The sequence below is a fragment of the Dipodomys merriami genome, unplaced genomic scaffold (assembly GCF_024711535.1).
Source record: "Dipodomys merriami isolate MVZ:Mamm:240054 unplaced genomic scaffold, mDipMer1.0.p SCAF_78, whole genome shotgun sequence".
Taxonomy (NCBI): Eukaryota; Metazoa; Chordata; class Mammalia; order Rodentia; family Heteromyidae; genus Dipodomys; species Dipodomys merriami.
Window position 1 is genome coordinate 3,799,849 of NW_027206379.1, and position 21,878 is coordinate 3,821,726.

General features: G+C 58.0%; 1 protein-coding gene across 1 annotated transcript in view; it reads right to left on the minus strand.

Moving 5' to 3' along the window:
* Positions 1-16,798: 16,798 nt before the first annotated feature.
* The window catches only part of LOC138818631 (uncharacterized), a 16,885-nt gene continuing 11,805 nt past the window's right edge, over positions 16,799-21,878 (minus strand). The window contains exons 11-12 of the mRNA XM_070009610.1: positions 17,971-18,161; positions 16,799-17,131 (exon numbers count right to left, since the gene is read on the minus strand). Coding sequence (XP_069865711.1) covers positions 16,799-17,131; positions 17,971-18,161 — 524 coding nt within the window. The remainder of the gene's footprint in view (positions 17,132-17,970; positions 18,162-21,878) is intronic.

Here is a 21,878-nt window from a genome sequence, read left to right on the forward strand (position 1 = left end):
ACATGCGCGTGCATGCACACACACACATACATGCACACACACATACACATGCACATATACATGCACACACATACACATGCACGCACACACACGTGCGCACACATACATACATGCACACACACATACACACGCACATATACGTGCACATACACACATGCACACATGCGTGCACACATACACGTGTGTACACATGCACACGCGCGCGCACACACACACACACACACACACACACACACACACACACAGGATTGCACCGGGCAGCAGGTGTAACCCAGGACAGTCGGGGCAGGCTGGGACACATATGGCACTTGCGTGTTTATCTGCGCATCGATTTTCAGGGACCATGAGCTGTTACATGAGAACCTTCTCTAGAAGGCTTGGGATCCTGTCCTGGTGGGCGATGCCACCTTGTAGCTCATTAATTCACTCGCAGGCAGTGTCACCTGGCCAGGTACCCTGCAATTTGAGTTCTAGTTCTGTGGCAGTGCTGGGGACACAGGGAGGGAAGAACCTTAGAACATGAAAACTCCCTCTGAGGTAGTGAGGAGAGGGGAAAAACAGGATCTTCCAACTGGGACCGCTGTGGGTTTATCTCAGTGCCCCTGTCCCCCAATAGTGTATTATGTGGGCACAAAGGACGTTCGTGATTTTTCTCTACCACTCACTTTCTTTTTTTTTTTTTTTTTTGGTCAGTAGTGGGGCCTGAACTCTGGGCCTGGGCGCTGTCCCTCAGCTCTTCAGCTCAAGGCTAGCGCTCTACCACTTGAGCCACAGCACCACTTCCAGCCTTTTCTGTTTATGTGGTGCTGAGAAATCGAACCCAGGGTCTCTGCATGCGAGGCAAACACTCTACCACTGAGCCGCCTTCCCAGCCCAACCACTCCCTTTCCTGACTCTGTGAGAAGCATTAGATATCTTCACTGAACTGTGGGCTAGCATGACGGAAGGACCAGCCCTTCCTGGACCAGGAAGGGCTGCTGTGGCCCTGACCACAGGTTTGGAGCCAGCAGCACAGGTGTCTGGGCTAGTAGTTCAGGTGTCTAGCTGGACCACCAGGTGCTTGCAGGACCTAGTGTCCATAGATGCCTGGCCTGACCCATTGTACAATTAGCCACACCGGGCTACTGTGTTCCCTGTGCACGGCACTTCATTTTTCTGACACGTTTTGGTTTGGCTTTCATAACAGATCCATTTTCTTATGCTTACAACTGAAGAAGCTCAGCTGATACACTCATGGGCCCAGACAATTCTTGCCATCCTCTGGTCCTTCCACAGCCATCTGTGAGCTGGACAGAGCCTCCGAGCCTCCCCCTCCCTGTCCTCTGATGAAGACTAAGGGGTGTGCATCCCGCCAGGCAGTGTCTGGGCCACTGCTGTATGGAGGAGCCGTGGGCACAGCGTGTGGAGAAATAACACTGAGCTTAACTGCTACATAAAGTGCCTGTGGGGCCAATCTCCTTTCCACCAAGAAGGCAGACTGTTCTGGAACAAAAAGCCAACCTCCACGGATGATCCGAGAGCCCTTGGAGACATTTCACAGCCTTGCTGGGAAGGGCTGCTGGGTCAAATGCAGACCAAATGCACATTGCACTGCGATCTCAAATGAGCATGAATGAGGATGGTGGTGACAATGATGATGGTGATGGTGATGATAATGGTGATGAATGTGTCCCAGGCAGTGTCTAGACAGACGTGCAGGAAGAAGAATCAGATGCTTGTCTGGGAAGAATGCATAATGAGGGCTTGGGGGCACAGGCGGGCATGGGTGCTAGCAGCCAGAGTGAGGGTTAGAAGCACTGAGAAATTGCTCTTTTGATCTTGAACATGAGCCAGGCTGGTCGAGGGAGGGGCTCTGGGCATTTTGTACGTCCACGCACTGCATCTGGCTGCTCTACACTTGGTCTCCTCTGGGCCTCCCCGTCCTGTACCCCCACACTTGCGTCTGTTTGGGGAGCACACCTGGCTGGTGCAGTTTCTGGTGATGCGGTTTGAAGGCTTCTTGCATTGTCTCCAGAGCTCGTTAAGATGAAGCCATGCTTGAAGAGATAAAAGCATCTGCGTGACTGAGCTCCAGAATCAAAGTGTCTCAATAACAAAATTGGAAGCGTCCGCACGTAATCCACCGCCGGAGCCTGGTACGAGACCCCGGCACCTTCCTGGATCGTTAGGGCTCATTTTCACATTCAGGAGAGTAGTTCTGAGAGCCTCCAGCCCTGCGCCCACACACGCCTCCTGTGCTTGCCCCCATTCCCTGTGCAACCAGGACAGTTTCACCTCCCAAAGGGAAACGCACTGATCCATGAGCCCTGGCACCCTAGGCCCCACATGAGAACCTCTGACTTCTACTGCATTGTCCAGGAGGCGCCCAGGGAGAACATTCTCCATGTTGTGCCACCCAGAGCACAGACCTCCAAAAAGTGGCCAGGGACGGGCAGACCCGGGCATCAGCCTGTAGCCCCGAGGGTAGCTGGGGAGGGGGGGGAGGGCTCTGACCCTGTATATGAGAGACTGGGAGCCATGATGAAAGGCCTTCATGGAGCTGAGCCAGGGGCTGAGAGGCAGCCTCGCGCTCTTCCCTCCAGTGTCCCTCGCAAGGCATGGGCTGCCGAGCTGTCTTACAGGATGAGTGGCTGGGGCTGGTTGTGTCCCAGGGTGGTTTAGGTTAATTGTTATAATTGCTCACTGGGCTCTGGGTGGCTGCTGATTTCATAAGATATCATAAAATATGTAGAGGGTCATTCCCAAATTTGGTTCCAAGGATTATCTGCCAGTGGACATGCTCAGGGTCTGTGGAGCTGGCGCTCCCAGGCTTTCCAGTGTGCAAGAGGAATGGCCGAACTCCTCCGGGTGCCAGTGTTCAGTGCAGGGTGCTGGTGTCTGAGGGCAAGCCTGCAAGGCATCCTCATCCTGCCATTCGTGGTAGAGTGGAGAGAAAGTTTCAAACAGGAAGCTGGGTCTGTGAGCAGTGGAGAGGCCCTGGCAGACAGGAAGTTGGGTCTGAGAGCAGTGGAGAGGCCCTGGCAGACAGGAAGTTGGGTCTGAGAGCAGTGGAGAGGCCCTGGCAGACAGGAAGTTGGGTCTGTGAGCAGTGGAGAGGCCCTGGCAGACAGGAAGTTGGGTCTGAGAGCAGTGGAGAGGCCCTGGTAGACAGGAAGTTGGATCTATGAGCAGGGGAGAGGCCCTGGTAAACAGGAAGTTGGGTCTGTGAGCAGTGGAGAGGCCCTGGCAGACAGGAAGTTGGGTCTGTGAGCAGTGGAGAGGCCCTGGTAGACAGGAAGTTGGGTCTGAGAGCAGGGGAGAGGCCCTGGTAGACAGGAAGTTGGATCTGCCTGTGGTAGAGAGGCCCTGGTAGACAGGAAGTTGGGCCTGTGAGCAGTAGAAAGGCCCTGGTAGACAGGAAGGTGGGCCTGTGAGCAGTGGAGAGGCCCTGGTAGACAGGAAATTGGATCTATGAGCAGGGGAGAGGCCCTGGTAGACAGGAAGTTGGATCTGTGAGCAGTGGAGAGGCCCTGGTAGACAGGAAGTTGGGTCTGCCTGTGGTAGAGAGGCCCTGGTAGACAGGAAGTTGGGCCTGTGAGCAGTAGAAAGGCCCTGGTAGACAGGAAGGTGGGCCTGTGAGCAGTGAAGAGGCCATGGTAGACAGGAAGTTGGGTCTGCGTGCGGTGAGAATGACTGCTTCGTTGTCCCTGGTGCTGGGAGTTTTGGCACAAGAACCCTGGGAGGCCGCCCAAAACCCCTGGCCACAATCTATACTCCATCATCCTCCTCCTGACCCAATCTCAGACCCCACCCTGTCCACAGGTTTCACCCCTCTGAGGGAGTGGCCCAATAAATTCCTCAATCCCAGAGTGACCCATGATCCCCCTCTCTCCATTTTTCCCCAACCTTGGCCAGTTCCCATAAGCCTGTGGGGCCTGCAGTGCGTCTGGCCTGGCCAGACACACCGGCCCCAGGGCCAGAGGTGATCAGTGCAACTGTGGGTGAGGAGGGGACTCCACGGCTGCTGACCAGTCATTCGGAGTCACAGAGGGCTGGCGTCATCCATCACTCGGCCACAAACCTTCAGCCAGCCAGGGAGCAGCTCAAGGTCTGGGCCAAGCACCACCTCACCCCTTGGCCTTCCTGTCCTCCAGAACCGTGAGCTGAATAAACAGTTTTTCTTTACACACTTCCCTGACAGGAGGGGGTGCTGGAGGAGCCCACCCTGGCCAGTGTCCGGGACATGCACACCTGTGCCCAGCTGTGGTGGAAGCTGGGGTGTGCAAGCCGTTCGCTAGGCTCAGGGCCAGGCTGGCTCCATGGGAAGCAGGAAGGGATGAGTACTGGGAGCACCCGGAGCACCAAGTGCTGTTCACCAATGTCCATGTTTTCCTCTCTAGGACCGTGGCAGGTGGCTTGCACTGACTCTTTGCAGTGAGTGGGGAAAAACCCGCTCACACTCTTACCAGTGGGTGCTGGGGGAAAGGAGGTCGGCTGTGTAGAGTCACGGCAAGCCCCTACCCAGTTCCCTTTCCCGGAGCACGGCAGCCCAGGACCCAGGGCCCTGAGGACCCCAGCACAAAGGTCCTGCTCCTGGCCCTGCCTGATGTGTAGGCTGGAAAATAAGCTCGTGTTGTGTGAGGCCACTGGGATTGTGAGGTGTTTGTTACTCTGGCATAACCTCAATTATCCTGGCCGATACAAACCCTCTGAACACAGGATGTGTGTGGGAAGGCGCTGGGTGACGGAGATGGGGGGGCTGAGGGGGGGTCATAAAGAGACGTCGGCAAGGCAGGGAGGAGATGAGGAGAGACGCCAGTGCAGAGTGCAACTGCATAATGCGTGCTCTCGAGCTTGAGCAGACAGGGGCTCAGAGGAACAACTCGGGCCCTTGGTGGCCCTCCTGGGGTCACGTCACAGCCCCCGAGGCCACCTCGAGCCTGCAGAAGCTGGAGAAGCTGAAGAAGCAGGGAGAGGCTGCCTGACAACCCAAGAGAGACCAGCATTGATGCCCAAGCCAGTGTTTTCTGAGCCTAAAGCCACCGGTGCGGCCCTTACAGGCTGCTGCAACTTTCAAGGCTTGCTCTGGGGTCCCCTCCTGCTACCATCACCTTCCAGACCCCCAAGCACCCACCCTGCCCTGCCCAGTGCTGTCACGGCCCAGCCCTGGCTCCACATATCCACCGAGGGCTCACAGCTATTGAGAGGCGCAGCAGGATGGGCCTCTAATGTCCTCGCTATTTTAGCTGCATCCACTACCAAGAGCAAATGTGTTAGAAAACTGAGGGGAAGCGCTGTGCTCTGTAACGTGTGGGAATTAACTGTCAAACCTGGAATTTCCTCAGAGAGAAGAAAAGAGGCCGAGAGAAAATGAGCAGCAGAGAGAGTGAGAAGGGAGAGAGAAGGGGAGAGAGCAGGAAGGACCAGTGGGCAGATGGCCGGCTCTTCCAGCTCAGTGCCCAGCATCCGGGTCCCTGGGTATCGCATGCTGCCCTGCTCAGGGTGCAGTGCTCTTTCCAGACTGCAGAGCTGCTGGGCTGCTGTGGGTGCTGCCCTTGGAAGCAAAAAGAGAGCCGAGGTTGGACTGAACCCAGACAACAGCTGGGTAGCAAAGGGTGTGCGAGAGGGATTGTGGGAAACTCCCTCCTGCCTGGAGCTTCAGGACAGGGCTGACACGAGAGGTGCTCATACAACTGAACTATGCAAGATGCACATCTATGTGACACCTGCTCATGCATGCATACATGCATGCACACACACACACACACACACACACACACACACACACACACACACACACACACACACACACACACACACACACACACACACACACCACAGCCAGCACAGACCCAGAGATGTCATACAGGGACAAAAGCAGGAGGCCAAGCCCAGGGCTCCTGAAGCTCCCAGGCCCGAGGCCTTGTCGGTTCCCTAAAAGCCCAAAAGACAGAGGAGGGCTTTAAACTGTGTCTTTAACAGTGAGGGACAGCGCCGTGCGCATGCCTCATGTTCTGGGTCAGGCCGTTCCCTTCCTGTCCACAAACTGCCTTGTGGAGACACGGGCTTGCTCTTTGTCTCTTTTTTTTCTTTCTCTCTCTTTAAACTGGGGTTTGAACTAGGGCCTCAAGCTCGCTAGGCAGGTGTTCTACCATCTGAGCCACACCTCCAGCCCTTTGTGCTTTGTATATATTTTTTTTCTTTTTCCTGGTCGATTGTGGGACTTGAACTCTGGGTCTGGGCGCTGTCCCTCAGCTCTTCAGCTCAAGGGTAGCGCTCTACTACTTGAGCCGCAGCGCCACTTCTGGCTTTTTCTGCTTATGCAGTGCTGAGGAAGCAAACCCAGGGCTTCATGCATGCGAAGCAAGCACTCTGCCCCTGCTTTGTATATTTTTTTCAATGGGGCCTCTCATTTTGCCTGGGCTGGCCTTGATCAAGATCTCGCTACGGATGACAGAGCTACCCTACCACACCCGGCTTGTTGGTTGACATAGAGGTCTTGCTTACTTTTTGCCTGAGCTGGTGTTGAATTGCGGTTTTTCCCTCTCTGCTTCCTCAGTGGCTGAATTGTAGGCGTGAGTCACTATACCTGGCCTCTTTCCCAAAGGAAAGCCCAGTAGAACATGTATGTGTGGTGTGCGCGTGTGTGCACATGTGTGTTCACGTGTGTATATGTTTGTGCGTGTTATGTGCGTATGTGTGCACATGTGTGAGAAACAGTGCAAAGGGCCCATCAGGATGAATAGCAGTCCCCTCTCCACCCGATTCTTTAACTCTTCCGTATCTCTGAGCATTCACCTCATCTACGTTTTCAGCGATGGATTGCTTTTCCTGTGTTCTGTAGATTCACCAGTTCCAGGTGACATCTGCAGGTGGTCATATGTGCCTGAGTCACTGTCTCCTCCCTCGGCCCCTCAAAGCTGTGGCTACCCAGACTTTGCACTCACCCTTCCTCGGTCCTTGTGTTCTTACAGCTAGGGGGATTGCTCTTCAGATTGTTTGTTTTGTTTTGTTTTGTGGGTCGTGGGGCTTGAACTCTGGGCTTATGCCCTGTCCCTGCGCTCTTCAGCTCAAGGCAAGTGCTCTACTGCTGAGCCACAGCACCACTTCTGGTTTTTTGGTGGCTCATTGGAGATAAGAGTCTCACAGACTTTTCTGCCCGGGCTGGCTTTGAACCGAGATCCTCAGATCTCAGCCTCCTGAGTAGCTAGGATGACAGGGTGAGCCACCGGCTCCCAGCTCCCTTCACATTTGAGCCAAGCATGTTGATGGCCGCTGTACAACTCTCTGATTTCCTGGAATTGATACTTGCCTTTATTTTAAACCAAAAACAAAACCCTTCCTAGTCTTGTGGTGTCCACCCCTGGGCTAAGCCGCCCCCCCACCCCGGCCTCTCTGCAGCCCTCCCCGGGCCCAGCCCATCATTACCACCTGGCTGTCCCTCCAGCCCACCCCAGCCCTCCCTGTCACTTGCTTTAGTTGGAGCTTTACTCCCTAGGCCTGAGAGCCAGGTCTCTGTGCTGGGGGTGGAAAGGTGCACATTCAGGGTACAGACCCTCCAACCACGGCTCCAGCCATGACTCCAGCCACGATTCCTGCCACGATTCTAGCTAAGACTCCAGCCATGATTCCTGCCATGAGCCACACGACTCCAGCCACAACTCCAGCCATGATTCCTGCCACGATTCTAGCCAAGACTCCAGCCATGATTCCAGCCACGAGCCACAACTCCAGCCACGAGTCCAGCCACGACTCCGGCCACGAGTACAGGCACGACTCCAGCCACGTCACCTTCACGTTGGTCACATCTTTACCCAGAGGAAAGTCAGCTCTGGTATGGATAAATGCACTCTGCCCCTTTCATACACAGCATGCTTCCTGTGTGCGCTCTCCTGACAGCGTCTCAAGCTGCACACTGCCCACCTCCTCCCTTCCATCCCTCCTTCTCCGTGGGATGTCCCCCATCCATCCCTGCCCCTGCCACCCTCTGTCCCTCTTACCACAGAGGCTGGGCTCTGCTACCTCCCTGTGTCCAGCTGGTTCCACCTCCGTTTTTTGGCAGTACCAGGGGTTGAACTCAGGGCTTCCTGCTTCCAAAGTGGGTGCTCTACCACTTAAGCCGACCCTCTAGCCCCTTTTTCCTCTGGTGTTTTTTTTATCATTAGGAAGTGGTACATCCGAAAGTCAGGTCAGAGTACCTCCCATCCTGCTCCTCTGTTATTACTCCTCCCCTCCCTACCCTCTAGCTATGTAGCTCCATCTTCACGTGACACACATGGAATGCAATGACGGTGCCGATGCTGGGGCTTGAACTCAGGGCCTCGTGACCTCCTCTAGTTCTGTCACTCAAGGCTTGAGACACCCCACGGCTATTTGCTCTGGTGAATTTTGAAATAGGGTTTTGCTTTTTCCCGTCTACATAGCAATCCACATATTTGTTCCCACGTGGCTGGAATATCAGGCTTGTAGTGCCATGCTCAGCTTGTTCTGTGGAGATGGAGCCCATGAACTGTGGTTGGGCTTTTTTTTTTTGGGGGGGGGAGAGGGGTTTTAGAATGGCCTCTAACCACAATCCTCCCAATACCTGCCTCCCCAGTAGCCAGGATGACAAGCATGCGCTGCTATGCCTGTCTCAAGCTTTGCCTTTAGATTGACTTCTTGATTGCTTCCCGCCACGGCAGAGAGTTCCCCAACCCTTCACGGCAGAGAGTTCCCCAACCCTTCACTCCCAGAATTAGAGTCGAAAGCCCAAGTGGCATCTATCACAAATCTTCACCCAAAGCCATTAACGGGTAAACATTTCACAAAGACAGGCAGACAACCTTTTGGGGGACCATAGCCTGTGTGCTTCAAAGCCAACTTCTACCCTACGGGGCTCTTAGGAATTGGGGGACACAGGAGAGGAAGAGGAGGCTTTTACATCTTGACAAATGTCTTTGTTTTGGCCAGTGCTGACTCTGTGTTGTTTAGTTTCAGACAAATCAAATCTTCCCCAGAAATGTCTGCAGCCAGGGGAAACAAACACCCCAAATCACAAGCCTGGCAGGTGTTCAGAGCGTTAGACATTTATTGCTTGTGTTGAGAGAGGCTCTGTCTTGCCTTGGGGCATTTATTGACCAAGCACTTGCAGAAACATTGAATTTCACTTGTTTCTACCAGAATCCCCCGAATGCCTTCACATTCCTGCTGACAATGTGTGGGCTCCCGTGTGAGGCCAGGACACAGGGCTCCCTCCGCTCCACAAGCACCAGAGTAAGCAGAGGCTCACGCTGTCATCCTAGCTACTCAGGAGGTGGAGATCAGAGGATCGGGGTTCGAAGCCAGCCTGGGCAGAAAAGGTCCCATGAGACTCTTCTCTCCAATTAGCCACTTAGAAACTAGAAGTAGAGCTGTGGCTCAAAGTGGTAGAGTACAAGCCTGGAGCCAAAAGGGATAGCCCCCAGGACCTGAGTTCAAGCCCCACGACGAACAACAACAAGCAACAACAGGAGAGACAGCAAGCAGAACTGTTCTTTTGTCCATCTGCTGGTCTCTTCTGACCCGAGCCTGCTGGTGTTTGGTTCTCCAGGGAAAGATGGTTCAGCTCATTTTCCCCCTCGAAGAGTCTGAAGCACGCAACGCAAGATGCCGCGGTGGAGGCGTCTGGGTCCGGAGCGACTGTCTTGGCTGATTGCTCAGCTCTAGATAAGCGACTCAGGCTCAGGAATCGGGGCCTTTCTATTTTTGATGCCCCATTTCTCAAAATAGGCGCTGTAGGCGTGGCTGTACCAGCCCAGATTGCCCGCCGGGGGCGAGGTCTGCCATGGGGCCTGCCTTGACATCAGCCTGACCACACTTTGGCCACATCTGCGAGGGACCACGGCCCCTCAGTGTTTGCAGCTTCTGTGGAGCTAGAACAGGGGATGGGCTGCGTGCTGGGGCCTGGCTTTCTGACCAGTCACGGGTGCCAGGCGAGGCCTGGGGGTGTGCCTAGCACACGCAGAGTCCTTTGTCCTATGCACAGCGTACAATTCAAACTCTCTCCTCGCTCCTGGCACCTGGCTCTTCTGTCCCTCATTCACAACAATCTTTGTTCTCACGCTGACTTTTCCTCAGTTACCTGCTGCCTGATGCCTCTGGAAGCTTCCTCTCCACCCCGGCCTGGCTCACATGCAGTCAGGGCTGGCAGGTACCTGCTCTTGGCCAAGGCCTCTGACGTGACCTGCTTGCTGCTTCCTCTCTGGTTCTGGGGTGAGCCGTGGCGTCTTCCTCTGGCGGGAGAGGTGGAGGCCCGGCCGGGACAGCCTGCCGCCGCCATTCCCACGGCTTGTCTGGCCCCACCCTGCTCATGCCCGACTCTCCACAGGGCAGCAGGTGTAAGGACTTCCTGGCGGTGGGCTTTTCTGCTCAGCCCGTTACTGAGGTCATTGGTTCCCAGGGCGCCCACTGGGGCGCTGTGCCCAGGGAAAACAGCAAGGAACCCTGAATATGCACAGCAGTGGCAGTGCCAGGCACTGGGGGCGTATGGGGGTCAGAGGTCACTTCACCTCCACCATCCACCTGTCCAAACGACTCTGTCTCCTCTGCTTCTCTATCCTTATCTACCTGTGCACTTCCCTGCCCAGCCATCCACCCACCCACCCACCCATCCATCCGTCCACCCACCCATCCATCCATCCATCCATCCATCCACCCATCCATCCATCCATCAGTCCACCCACCCATCCATCCACCCACCCATCCATCCATCCATCAGTCCACCCATCCATCCACCCATCCGTCCACCCACCCATCCATCCATCTACCATCTATCTACTGCCCATCCACCCCCTCTCTACCTACCATCTATCCATCTTCCACCATCCATCCACTCATCCCTGCCTCCATTCTACCTCCCTCCCATCCATCTATCAGCTGTCTACCTACTGCCCGGCTATCTATCCATTAATCTAACACCCACCCATCTATTTATGTCTATCAATCATCTGTCTATCTATCCATCTGTCTGTCTGTCCATCCGTCTCCATCACTAACTGCTTGCAGCCTGTGTTGCTCTCGGCAGGTTCCATCTGGGAGCTGGCCCGAGGGTGGGCTGTGTGAGCACTGCTGTGAACGGGAGCACAGGGTAAGGTTGCCGGACCCAGGCTGGTGCCCACCCCTCCCCTGCCATCCCGTGTGGCTCCCACCTCCGCCCCTAGGGGAAAGCTGCCACTCCCTGGACGGCTGCGACCCAGCCTTAGAGGAGCAGACCCAAGGGAGGAAACACCAAGGCGTGACTGGCTATTTTCCAGAAAGCTCCTCGTGGTATGGTTCAGATGAGGGTGTCCTGATGAGCAAGTTGTGGGTCTTAGGCCATCAGCAACGGGGGCTGAGAGCGGAGGTGATCTGAGGCCTTAATTAAAAGTGCTAGCACTCACGCGCTGACAGCTTCAGCCCCGTTTTTGCATTGGGTGCTGCTCCTTCAGGGGATTCAACCTTCCAGTAAGAGGAAGGCTGGTGGCAGCAGTTAGAGGCTGGATGGGGGGAAGGGGGAAGGGGAGGGGGGAGGGAGGGCTGGAGCACCATGGAGAAGCACTGGGGCCCCAGGCTCTGGCACTGGTGCTCAGGAGCATGTGAGGGGTGCCATGCATTGTGGACCTGGGGTTTGGGGCTCCCCTAAGGCGCACACCGGGACTGCTCTGTGCCTCGCACACTCTAAGTAAGGATGATGACTTGAGTCTTTGGAGAGACATGTCAGAAGGGTGAAGAATAGAAGGAAAATGACCCTTTTCATCGAGATCTTCTAACCTCTATTGCAAGATGCCCCCGTATTTTGTTCAAAACCACAGGGGATCAGGGTGTGTGAGAACTGGGGAGCCCCAGCCCGGGGCCAGGCCACAGTGAGGCCTGGTTCCACAGACGTCACCGGCACAGGTGACCTTGGCAGACGGTTCCCTCGGGGGAGAAGAACGTTCAAGTGTTCGGAATGCGGAGGTAATGCTGATGTTCTCAGAGGGAGAGAGCAGGTGTCTGGTGCCTGGTGCCAAATGCCACTCGCTGCTGTTTCCCGTGAGACCCATGCCCAGGGGGTGAGGCCCCTCGGACAGCCGGGCCACGCCCGGGCAGCGGGATCCACGGGGAGGTCCCTGTGCCCACCCATGTTCCCAGACATGAGAGGCCTAGGCTCTCCCGGGACCCTGGGCAGGAGTCAAGCGCGGCTGGCGTACTGTTTAACACCGTTAACGCATGTTATTGATAAGACTGTGCTTCAGTGCCCTTTGGGAAGTTTATTTTTCCTTTGCATGTGCTGGAGAAACTCGACTCCCTGATTGACAGGCGTTAGACCCGCCCCTGGGCCCTGGCTGCGTCTAGCACAGGACAGGCAGCCGCAGCTGGACTGCCTCGTGCCAGCACTGGCCACTCTGAACCAAAGCACAACCCTGGCTCCTGAAGAGACGGCCCCCGCGAACAGCTCACGCTGGGCTTCTGCTGCCACAGGCCAGAATTTCTCTGTGGCCCAAGAGAAGTCCTGTATAAGCACAGTTCTTCATTTGCATGAGGGCTGCCATCACTGGTGAAGGACTGTGCCAAGACTGGTGCAAACTCAGTCCATCATTTGCATGAGGGCACTGCCAGGGCTAGTGAAAGCTGTGCCGGGATTGGTGCAAATTCAGTCCTTCATTTGCATAGGGACTGCATGTCATTGAAGGACTGTGCCGGGATTGGTGCAAACTCAGTCCTTAATTTACATAAGAACACTGCCATGACTGGTGAACACACCCTTGCTACAGCCTCTTCTGACTACAAATAAGCAGATGCCCAAGTCCACAGTGAGCAGCCATGAGACCACCCTCCTGTTCTACCCCAGGCTCTGTCTGCGGCAACAGGTCCAATTCACTTCTCTCGACTGTCTTCCATGCCTACTCTTGATTTTCATCATTAGTGGAGGGACTGAGATGGAATCAAAGAGAAGAAGAGAAGCAGCAGAGAGGGCAAGAGTGAGGACAGGAAAGTGAAGCTGACACTTTCACTTCCGGGTCATTGGGCCCAGGATCCTCAGTCTTTTTCGCCCTAGCATTGGCTTCCACCCTCATTGTCATGTGGGTTACCAGAATGCCAGCCTTCACATCAGTATTCCAGGTCAGAGGAAAGAGCAAGAGGGAATAAGAGGGACACGTCTTTCAGATGGGTCTGCGCTTTTTAAATGCAGACTGGTGAGATGTAATCCTCGTACCGTACAATTTACAGGTCTGAGCAGGCATCTCTGAGAGTCAATTTTGAAACAAGTTCATCTCTGCTGAGATGAAGTTCCCTGTAAGTAGCGCACCAGCCCCTGGTCCCGAGCCAGCTCTATGCCGCTCCCTGCCTCCATTCCAGTCCCTTTTCCGCTATTTCATGGGGTTGCGCGTGCAGCTGTTTGTGACCTCTTAGGTGCTGTCCCCGGGATCAGCTTAGCAGCCTGCATGTCTCGGCTTTTCTACTTGTGGCTTCATGGGCACGAGTCGGTCTCGTGGCCACGTCTTGTTGTGAGGATGTCTGCTGGACAGTTTTCACCTGGGCCCCGCCCCGCGGTCACCAGGGTCTAAGGAGAAGCATGGACCACCCAGTGGCCAGCGGTCCACTTCGTGGGACAGTCCCAGTCAGAGTCCTGTCGAGGATGAAGCCTGGCCCCGTCCCTTTCCTTCCCCAAGGCCCGTGACGTCACAAAGCCCTTGGCGAGCCACAGCCAGGCCAGCTGACACGCCAGAGGCTCCAAGTGGCTGGTGGTGAAACTGGGCTAGCCTGGAGCCCGCTCAGGACTGCAGACTCCCAACCGTGTCCACACCAGGGGCATCCTGACGCGGGCACGCGGACGCAGGGCGGCCTCCTCGGGAGGGAAGGAGGACAGCCGGCCACGTGCCTGGTGACCCAGACGCTCCCTGCCCGGTGTCGGCATCAGGCAGAGTCACGCCTGGGTGAGAACGCTCGCCGACCGACGCCGCCCCCCTCCGGCCTGGCCCTCCTCACCCGCGCCCGTGCTGGCGGCCGCCGCGTTGGGCGGGACAGCGGGCTGCCCACCAGTGTCTCACAGGAAACCCCTGAATGCATCCAGCTAGCTGCGGGCACCGGGAGGGCGGGAGCGTGGGCAGGAGCAGGAGGCCGCGCGGCGAGGATGGCGGCACCCGGACGCTGCACAGATGGACCCGGGGTGATGCTGGGCCTCCCTCCCCTTGGACTGGCTCTGCCATCTTGACCCGTCTTCCCAGAATGCCACCCGGGCCTGCGGGGCCATCCCGCTATTCCTTGGGACACCGGGACAGCAGCTGCAGTGGGAGGCGCCGAGCCCTCCCCTCCCCCGCGAGAGGAAGCCGGGGGGGCTGGAGGTGCCCACCCTTCAATCACAGAAACATCTGTCTCCCAAAGCCAGCCTGTGGGTCCCTCGAGGCCCATCCCAAGCGCCAACGCCATTTGCAAAGGTCCCCAGGGTGCCATGGCTCCAAACCATGCCTCCCGAGGGAGGCTGCCGGGCCCAGCTGCCTGGCCGGCGGCTCTGCACGTCCCTGTGGACAGAGGCAGATGGACGGACGGAGGCGGACAGATGGTTTCCCCTGCGGGATGCCCAGTGGCTCTTAGCCAGGCAGAAGCTCCCGGTGCCCGGCGCGGCGGGAGCAGGGCTGGGATGAGGACCACCGGTCACCCCGCCCCACATCGGCAATGTCCCTGAGGTCCAGGCCCCTGTCGGGATGTCTGCAAGCTTTGTGCCGAGTCCTGGCACCGCAGGCCCCAGGGGCAAAGGGACGGGCCACTGGGCTGGGGTCCGGGGATCTGAGACAGCAGGTGACCCTCTGACCTTTGGGACCAGCCTCCTGGAGGTTGGGGGGGGGGGAAAGCAGAGCTGCTATGGTGTCTCAGAAGGCCCAGAACCAGGCCTTGCTCCAAAGGCAGTGACGGCTACTGTTGGCCATCACCACCACGGTGCCATTACCCCCGGGCCCTGTGTGCCCCGTCCCCGTTCACCAGCGAGGACACAGGAAGAGAAGCCAGGTCCACAGCCAGGCTCCGATCACGTGGCTTTGGCTCCACGTGGGAGAGGCTACTCTGGCTCAAGAGCTTTGGGTTCTACTGGCCAGGGACCGGGGAGAGGAGCCTGGAGAGAGAGGAGCCTGGAGAGGAGCCTGGAGAGAGAGAGAGGAGCCTGGAGAGAGAGGAGCCTGGAGAGAGAGGAGCCTGGAGCGGAGCCTGGAGAGAGAGGAGCCTGGAGCGGAGCCTGGAGCGGAGCCTGGAGAGGAGCCTGGAGCGGAGCCTGGAGAGGAGCCTGGAGAGGAGCCTGGAGAGAGAGGAGCCTGGAGAGAGAGGAGCCTGGAGAGAGAGGAGCCTGGAGAGAGAGGAGCCTGGAGAGAGAGGAGCCTGGAGAGAGAGGAGCCTGGAGAGAGAGGAGCCTGGAGCGGAGCCTGGAGAGAGAGGAGCCTGGAGAGGAGCCTGGAGAGAGAGGAGCCTGGAGAGGAGCCTGGAGCGGAGCCTGGAGAGGAGCCTGGAGCGGAGCCTGGAGCGGAGCCTGGAGAGAGAGGAGCCTGGAGAGAGAGGAGCCTGGAGAGAGAGGAGCCTGGAGAGAGAGGAGCCTGGAGCAGAGCCTGGAGCGGAGCCTGGAGAGGAGCCTGGAGAGAGAGGAGCCTGGAGAGAGAGGAGCCTGGAGAGAGAGGAGCCTGGAGAGAGAGGAGCCTGGAGAGAGAGGAGCCTGGAGAGAGAGGAGCCTGGAGAGAGAGGAGCCTGGAGCGGAGCCTGGAGAGAGCGGAGCCTGGAGAGAGAGGAGCCTGGAGCGGAGCCTGGAGCGGAGCCTGGAGCGGAGCCTGGAGAGAGAGGAGCCTGGAGAGGAGCCTGGAGAGGAGCCTGGAGAGGAGCCTGGAGAGGAGCCTGGAGCGGCCGCTCCAGTTCTCCCAGCTGCCCAGGCTCCTGGGCTCTGGGGCTGGGGGGGAGCTGCTGGTGCTCCCCAGATCAGGCCCCCTTTGCTGGCTTGTCCACATTACAGACGCGGCACCTGAGTGGGGTGCTCACCTGCCCCCGGCCCAACACCCCCACTGCCTTCCGGCCTGGTCCCAGCTCCCCAGCGTCACAGAGAGCAGGAGCCATCTTTGAGGTTGAGTCTATTTGGCCTCAAGAGTCCCTGGGAGGCCCAGGACCTGTCCAGCGCCGGGGACTCCCGCCCCGTCCCCACAGCTGGCTGGCCACTGTCCTCATGAGCACATGGCGGCCATGTCTTACTACCAGGCTGGTATGTCCCTCCTGTAGTCAGACGGCAGACGCTATGCCCTTCACTCTGGTCTTCACCACACCCTGCCCTGCCGGGGTCACACTGCCTGCTGAGGTCAGGATGGCAAAGCTGAGCCTCCGGCCTGAGGCTCCTGCCTGAGCATCCTGCCTGAGCCTCGGGCCTGAGCCTCGGGCCTGAACCTCCTGCCTGAGCATCCTTAGCCTCCGGCCTGAGCCTCGGGCCTGAGCATCCTGAGACTCAGGCCTGAGCCTCGGGCCTGAACCTCCTGCCTGAGCATCCTGAGCCTCAGGTCTGAGCCTCAGATCTGAGCTTCTGGCCTGGGGTCTGAGGGTCTGAGCCTCAGGCCTAAGCCTTGGGCCTGAACCTCCTGTCTGAGCCTCAGGCCTGGGCCTCCTGTCTGATGGAACTGCACAGCCGGTGAGCATGGGTAGAGAGCACACCCTGGTCCCGTGATAGGATTCCGGCCCAGCCCACACCTCTCTCCCTCAACTCCTCCTCTCTCCCGCCTCACTGCCTTCCTTCTCGTCCCCTGCCTCTGCTCCTCTTGGGTGGCTGACCACCAGGATACCCTTAGGGGAGACCCCTCTGCCCGCCTCCACCAGCTTTGCCAAGTCAGGACTGGGCCGGGATGTGCGGGCTGGTGTCATGGCGCCATCTACTGGTCGTCTCTGAACTGCAGGAGCCAGCCTGGGCTGGCGGCGGACTTTTGGGGGGCACACGGGAGTCGCTGTTGGCCGGCCTGAGGCGGGTGGACACCTGCAGCTCACAGCCAGCCTGGGGGGGAGGGGGCGCGAAGCTGCCGTCATAGCCTAGTCTCAATGGAGATGGTGTCAGCACGTATTTATGAGGAGAGACACACCAGACTGGGGGTCCAGATCCTGGGTCTCTGCGGGGCTCCAGATGGAGCCTCTGTTGCTGTGCACGGGAGGCTGGGACCCGGGGTCCCTGGAGGACAAGTAGTACGTGACACAAGTGTCTCCCAGGGACCTCCACAACACACAAACGCTCCAGTGTGCACCTGGAGTTTGGAACACGTGCATCCTCTTGATTTCCACAGTGGAGCCTGCACTAGGCCTAGGCATGAGCACACACACATTCTTTCATTCAGATTGATGGTTTCCAAAGCCAAGAACTGGCCACAGTCCTCACCACCATGGAAATGTGATTCTGCACACTGTCTAGTCCCCTGCCCGCTTGTCCCCCCAAACCCTCAAACGAAAGACTGAACGGCTTCCCGCTCTCTCTGGCCTGCCCCGGCACCAAACCTCTGCCGCAGTCAGCTTTGGAAAACAGAAGCTGCTGCCGGGAGGCCTCGGGGAGGTTTGGGCTCGGTGGGGTTACCAGCCCCACAAACTTGAGGCTCAAAAGAAGTCACCTACCGGCTGCCGAGGCCCTGGCCAGGGCCGGGCACAGCTGGGTGGTTCGGCCGCGGTCAGCCTTGTCTGGTGGCGGCAGGTGACCGATGCAGGGCTGACGGAGTCCGTGGGGGTCCTGCGTGCTGTCTACATCCCCCGGCGTGATGGAGGGCAGCGGGGGGGGGGGCGGGCGAGAGGAAGGACTTCCCAGCCCTGCCTGCTGCACCTTTGCCAACGTCCAATCAGCCAAAGCTCGCACGTTGGGCGTGGACAGGCGGCCCAGCCCCTCTGTGCCTCCGCCCCGCAGCTGCTCACGTTTTCTGGGCCTTGGCTCCCTCTCCTCTCCCAGCCCTGGTTGGCCATTGCTGCTGGGGCTCTCCCCTGGCCGTGGTTTGGTTTCCCGGGCTTCTCCTTGGAGGCTGAGCTGACCGGCTCCCGGCGGGATTTACCGCGAGGGTCTACACGCAGGCCGCTGGGTTCGTTGGGATGGACTGAGGCGGCAGTGACTTGGGGCGCCTTGCGTTCATTAGACCCAGATCTAACACTCCCAGTGTGCAGGGCTGTGCCGGGGGCCTGGCCCACACGTGGGTGAGGCCTGAGTCTCTTCTTGGGGGAGAGGTCTGTGGGGAGCAGGTGGAAATGATGGAGCTGAGCCCAAACATGCACACCTGCCTCATTGGCTGGGGCTGTGTGGAGAGCGGGACCAGGCGGCATGAACAAGCAGGAAGGCGCTGCCGGCGACCGCGGGCCCGCGTCCTGCAGGGCTGCGGGAGCTGATGCCGGGCTGCCAGGGGCTGGACCCCAGAGGGGGTCTGCAGAGCAGCCACGGCCGCCAAACAGAAGCCAGGGTCCTGTCCCGGCTCCAGACTGCCAGCGCCCCTGGAGACGGCCCGGGAGCCCGGGACGGGGGCGGCAGGCAGGCGCCCAGGCAGGGACCCCGCAGTAGGCCGGGCCGAGCCCCATCCGCAGTGACATCAGCTCACCAGCCACCGTCAGGAAGGATTCTGGGAAATCCACGACGAGACTAGAGTGGAGGGTGAGCAGTCAGCCCCACCCCCCAGCGTGGGACCCCCCCCCCGCGGCGTGGAAACTCCCTTCCTCGACCCCCCGTGTGGGATCCTCTCTCCCCCACATGCGACCCCCGCCCCCCCCCGTGGGACACCCCCCCCAGCCCTGCTTCCCCGCCCATCTGCCACTGGCTGGCGATGTGGGCGGGGCCAGGGGGATAGGGGGTCATCAGGAGTGAGCAGTCGGGATTCACCAGGGGGAAACTGAGCCCTGGTCACCCCCTTTGCAGTCTCCTAAGGCTCCTGGCACTGCGGGAGGCCCCCCAGGGGACCCGACTTGCTAAGGCTGGAGCCACAAGGACAGAAACTGAGGCTGGCCCAGTGGTCCAGACACCTGCTGCTGAGCGGCCCCTGACCAGGCCAGACTTCGGCAAGGCCAGGGCCAAGGACTGAGATTCTAGAACTTTCTACCCTGTCTCTGAGCACCAGAAGGATAATTAAGTGTGTCCTGTCTGTCTTCTGGTCTCTGGGCCCGCTGGCCAGAGTCCGGCTGGCGGCCCAGCCCGTGAGGGCCTCAGGGCCATGTGCTTTCTAGGCAAAGGTGCGACATCCCGAGCCCCACCCCCAGCCCTCCTCACTTGAGTTTTTCCACATAGGTTCTTACTTTTATCTGAGCTACCATCTTCCTTCCTCTGCCTGTTTCCCACATAGCTGGAATTACAAGTATGAGCCACCACGCCTGGCTTGTTTCTGAGATGGGGGGGTGTCTTTTTTTCCCCCATCAAGGGGGCCTTAAACCTTCGGCCTCCCAGGTAGCTGAGATTAGAAGCATGTATTCTAATTTCTGAGGGATCTGTTTTCCTCCTGGAGGCTGCGCAGGCTCAGCTGCCACGGTCAGAGCGGAAGTCCTCTCGACCAGCTACTGACTTCTTTCCGGAAACACAGAAATGGGGAGTTGTTGAGTTCATTGAAGTTTCAGACACAAATTGGTTTTGGAATTGAAAATCATCTTTTCAGTATGTTCAACCGTCTTCCAACCCGGGACCCTTTTAGTTTAACACTGCCTCGTGCTTTGTGTTAAAAATTACTGTGCTGGCGATGGCTTTGACAGAAATTAAGTATGTGCCTAAGATCACAGCATTGTCCTTGTCCCAAAGGCACATGTTTAAAAGATCCCTCTGGAAACGTAATTACAGGGTTCCAAAACAGCACTTTCCCACTGAAATCCGAGCTGACGTCATCATCACGTGACATACACACCCCTCCCCAGCAGCCTCCGGAAGCTTTTCCTGTTCCCCTTCTTAAAACTGTAGCATCAGGACAGGTGTGGGGAGCACACCAGTAATACCAGCTACTCCGGCAGGGGGCAGGGACAGAAGAATCACAAGCTGAGGCCAGCCCCGGCAACAGTATGAGCCCTACCCACAACAAAAAGCAGAAGGCCCCGGGACACAGCCCAGCAGCGCCAGACCCTGAGTTCAAACCTCATGCCACCGAAAATACACACACACACACACACACACACATTAAAAGGGAATCCAAGTAACCGCACAGCGTACTAGCGTTCCTTCTCCATGGGATAAGACTCTTGCCCTATACCCACTCTGTCTGTGAAGGAATGTCCTCCCCAGGGCTGGGAAGGTGGCTCAGTGGTAGAGCACTTGCCTTGTATTCATGAGGCCCTGGGTTTGATTCCTCAGCACCACCTGATCAGAAAATGCCGGAAGTGGCGCAGTGGCTCAAGTGGTAGAGTGCTAGCTGACTGAGGGACAGAACCCAGGTCCAGAGTTCAAGACCCACGACTAACCAAAGAAAAAAAGAAAATGGAGTCCCCGGCCGGGTGCTGGTGGCTCACACCTGTAATCCTAGCTAATCAGGAGGCTGAGATCTGAGGATGGTGGTTCAAAGCCAGCCAGGGTGGGAAAGTCCATGAAACTCTTATCTCCAATTATCCACCAGAAAACCAGAAGTGGCACTGTGGCTCAAGTGGTAGAATGCTCTCCTTGAGCTGAAGAGCTCGGGGACAGTGCTGATGCCCAGAGTTCAAGACCCATGACCAACCAAAGAAAAAAAGAAAATGGAATCCCCAAGGTCAGCGCAGAGGGGAAGGGAGCGGGAGGGGGGGGAGGGGGGGAGGGGGGGAGGGGGGGGAGGGGGGACGGAGCTCAGAGGCTTGTCTTTAAGAAGAGCCCCACAAGAGGCCCAGAGGACCCCAGCCAGGATTCCCCTTATTACAGCCACAGCTCCTCAGCACAACCTGCGTACTCTTGTCTTTAACTTCTGCTTCCCTTTGCCTCTTTCTGGCCTTTTCTGATGCCCCCCCCCTCGCCCATTTCCTGCCCAGGCTGATTTGAACCACGATCCTCAGCTCTCTGCCTCCTGAGTAGCTGAGCGATGCACATGCGCGAGCTGCCCGTGCCCGGCTGTGATTTTGGCCCGCAGTGCTTTGCCCCCGGCTGTTTCTCTCTCGGGCTGTGCGCTGCTTCTCTGGCACACCATCTGAGTGATGTTTTAGGAGACTGGTGTGTGACGTGTTCTTGTCACTACTGCACCCGGCGGCCTGGCAATGCTCCGGGCCTCCTGTCACCTCAGCTTTGCCCCCACACAGGAGCACGGGCCGCGGCTCCACGGGGCACACAACGGTGCAGGCCACCCTGAGACCCGAAACTCAAACTGCACTGCGTGTTCTCAGGTTTCCTTCCTCCCTCCTCCCTCCCTCCCTTCCTTCCTCCCTCCCTCCCTCCCTTCCTTCCTCCTTCCTTCCCTCCTTCCTCCTTTCCTTCCTTCCTCCCTTCCTCCTTCCCTCCCTCCCTCCCTTCCTTCCTTCCTCCTTCCTTCCTCCCTTCCTTCCCTCCTCCCTCCCTCCCTCCCTTCCTTCCTCCTTCCTTCCTCCCTTCCTTCCCTCCTTCCTCCTTTCCTTCCTTCCTCCTTCCCTGCCTCCCTCCCTCCCTCTCTTCCTTCCTTCCTTCCTCCCTCCCTCCCTCCTTCCTTCTCTCCTTTCCCTCAAGTTTGTAGGCAGGTGCTCCCAGTCCTGTTTCTGCTTGATTTTTCTGAATAGTATCCAATCTGGACTGGAATCGTCTGCCTACAGCCCCCCCTTCTTCCCCAGCTGGGCAGCCACAGACCACTGCACCTGGCCTGTTTGTGGAGATGAGGTTGCCCTAGGTTTTTGCTCAGACAAGCCTCAAACTCCCCCCATCCTCCTGCTCTCCCCTTCCCAACAGCCACCGAGGGGACTTCTTTACTGCCAGTATTCTCAGTGCCGCAGCTGCCCTCTGTAGGCGGGTCTGTCCTGGCTCTGCCCCCTCCCCAACCTGGCCTGGGGCCTTT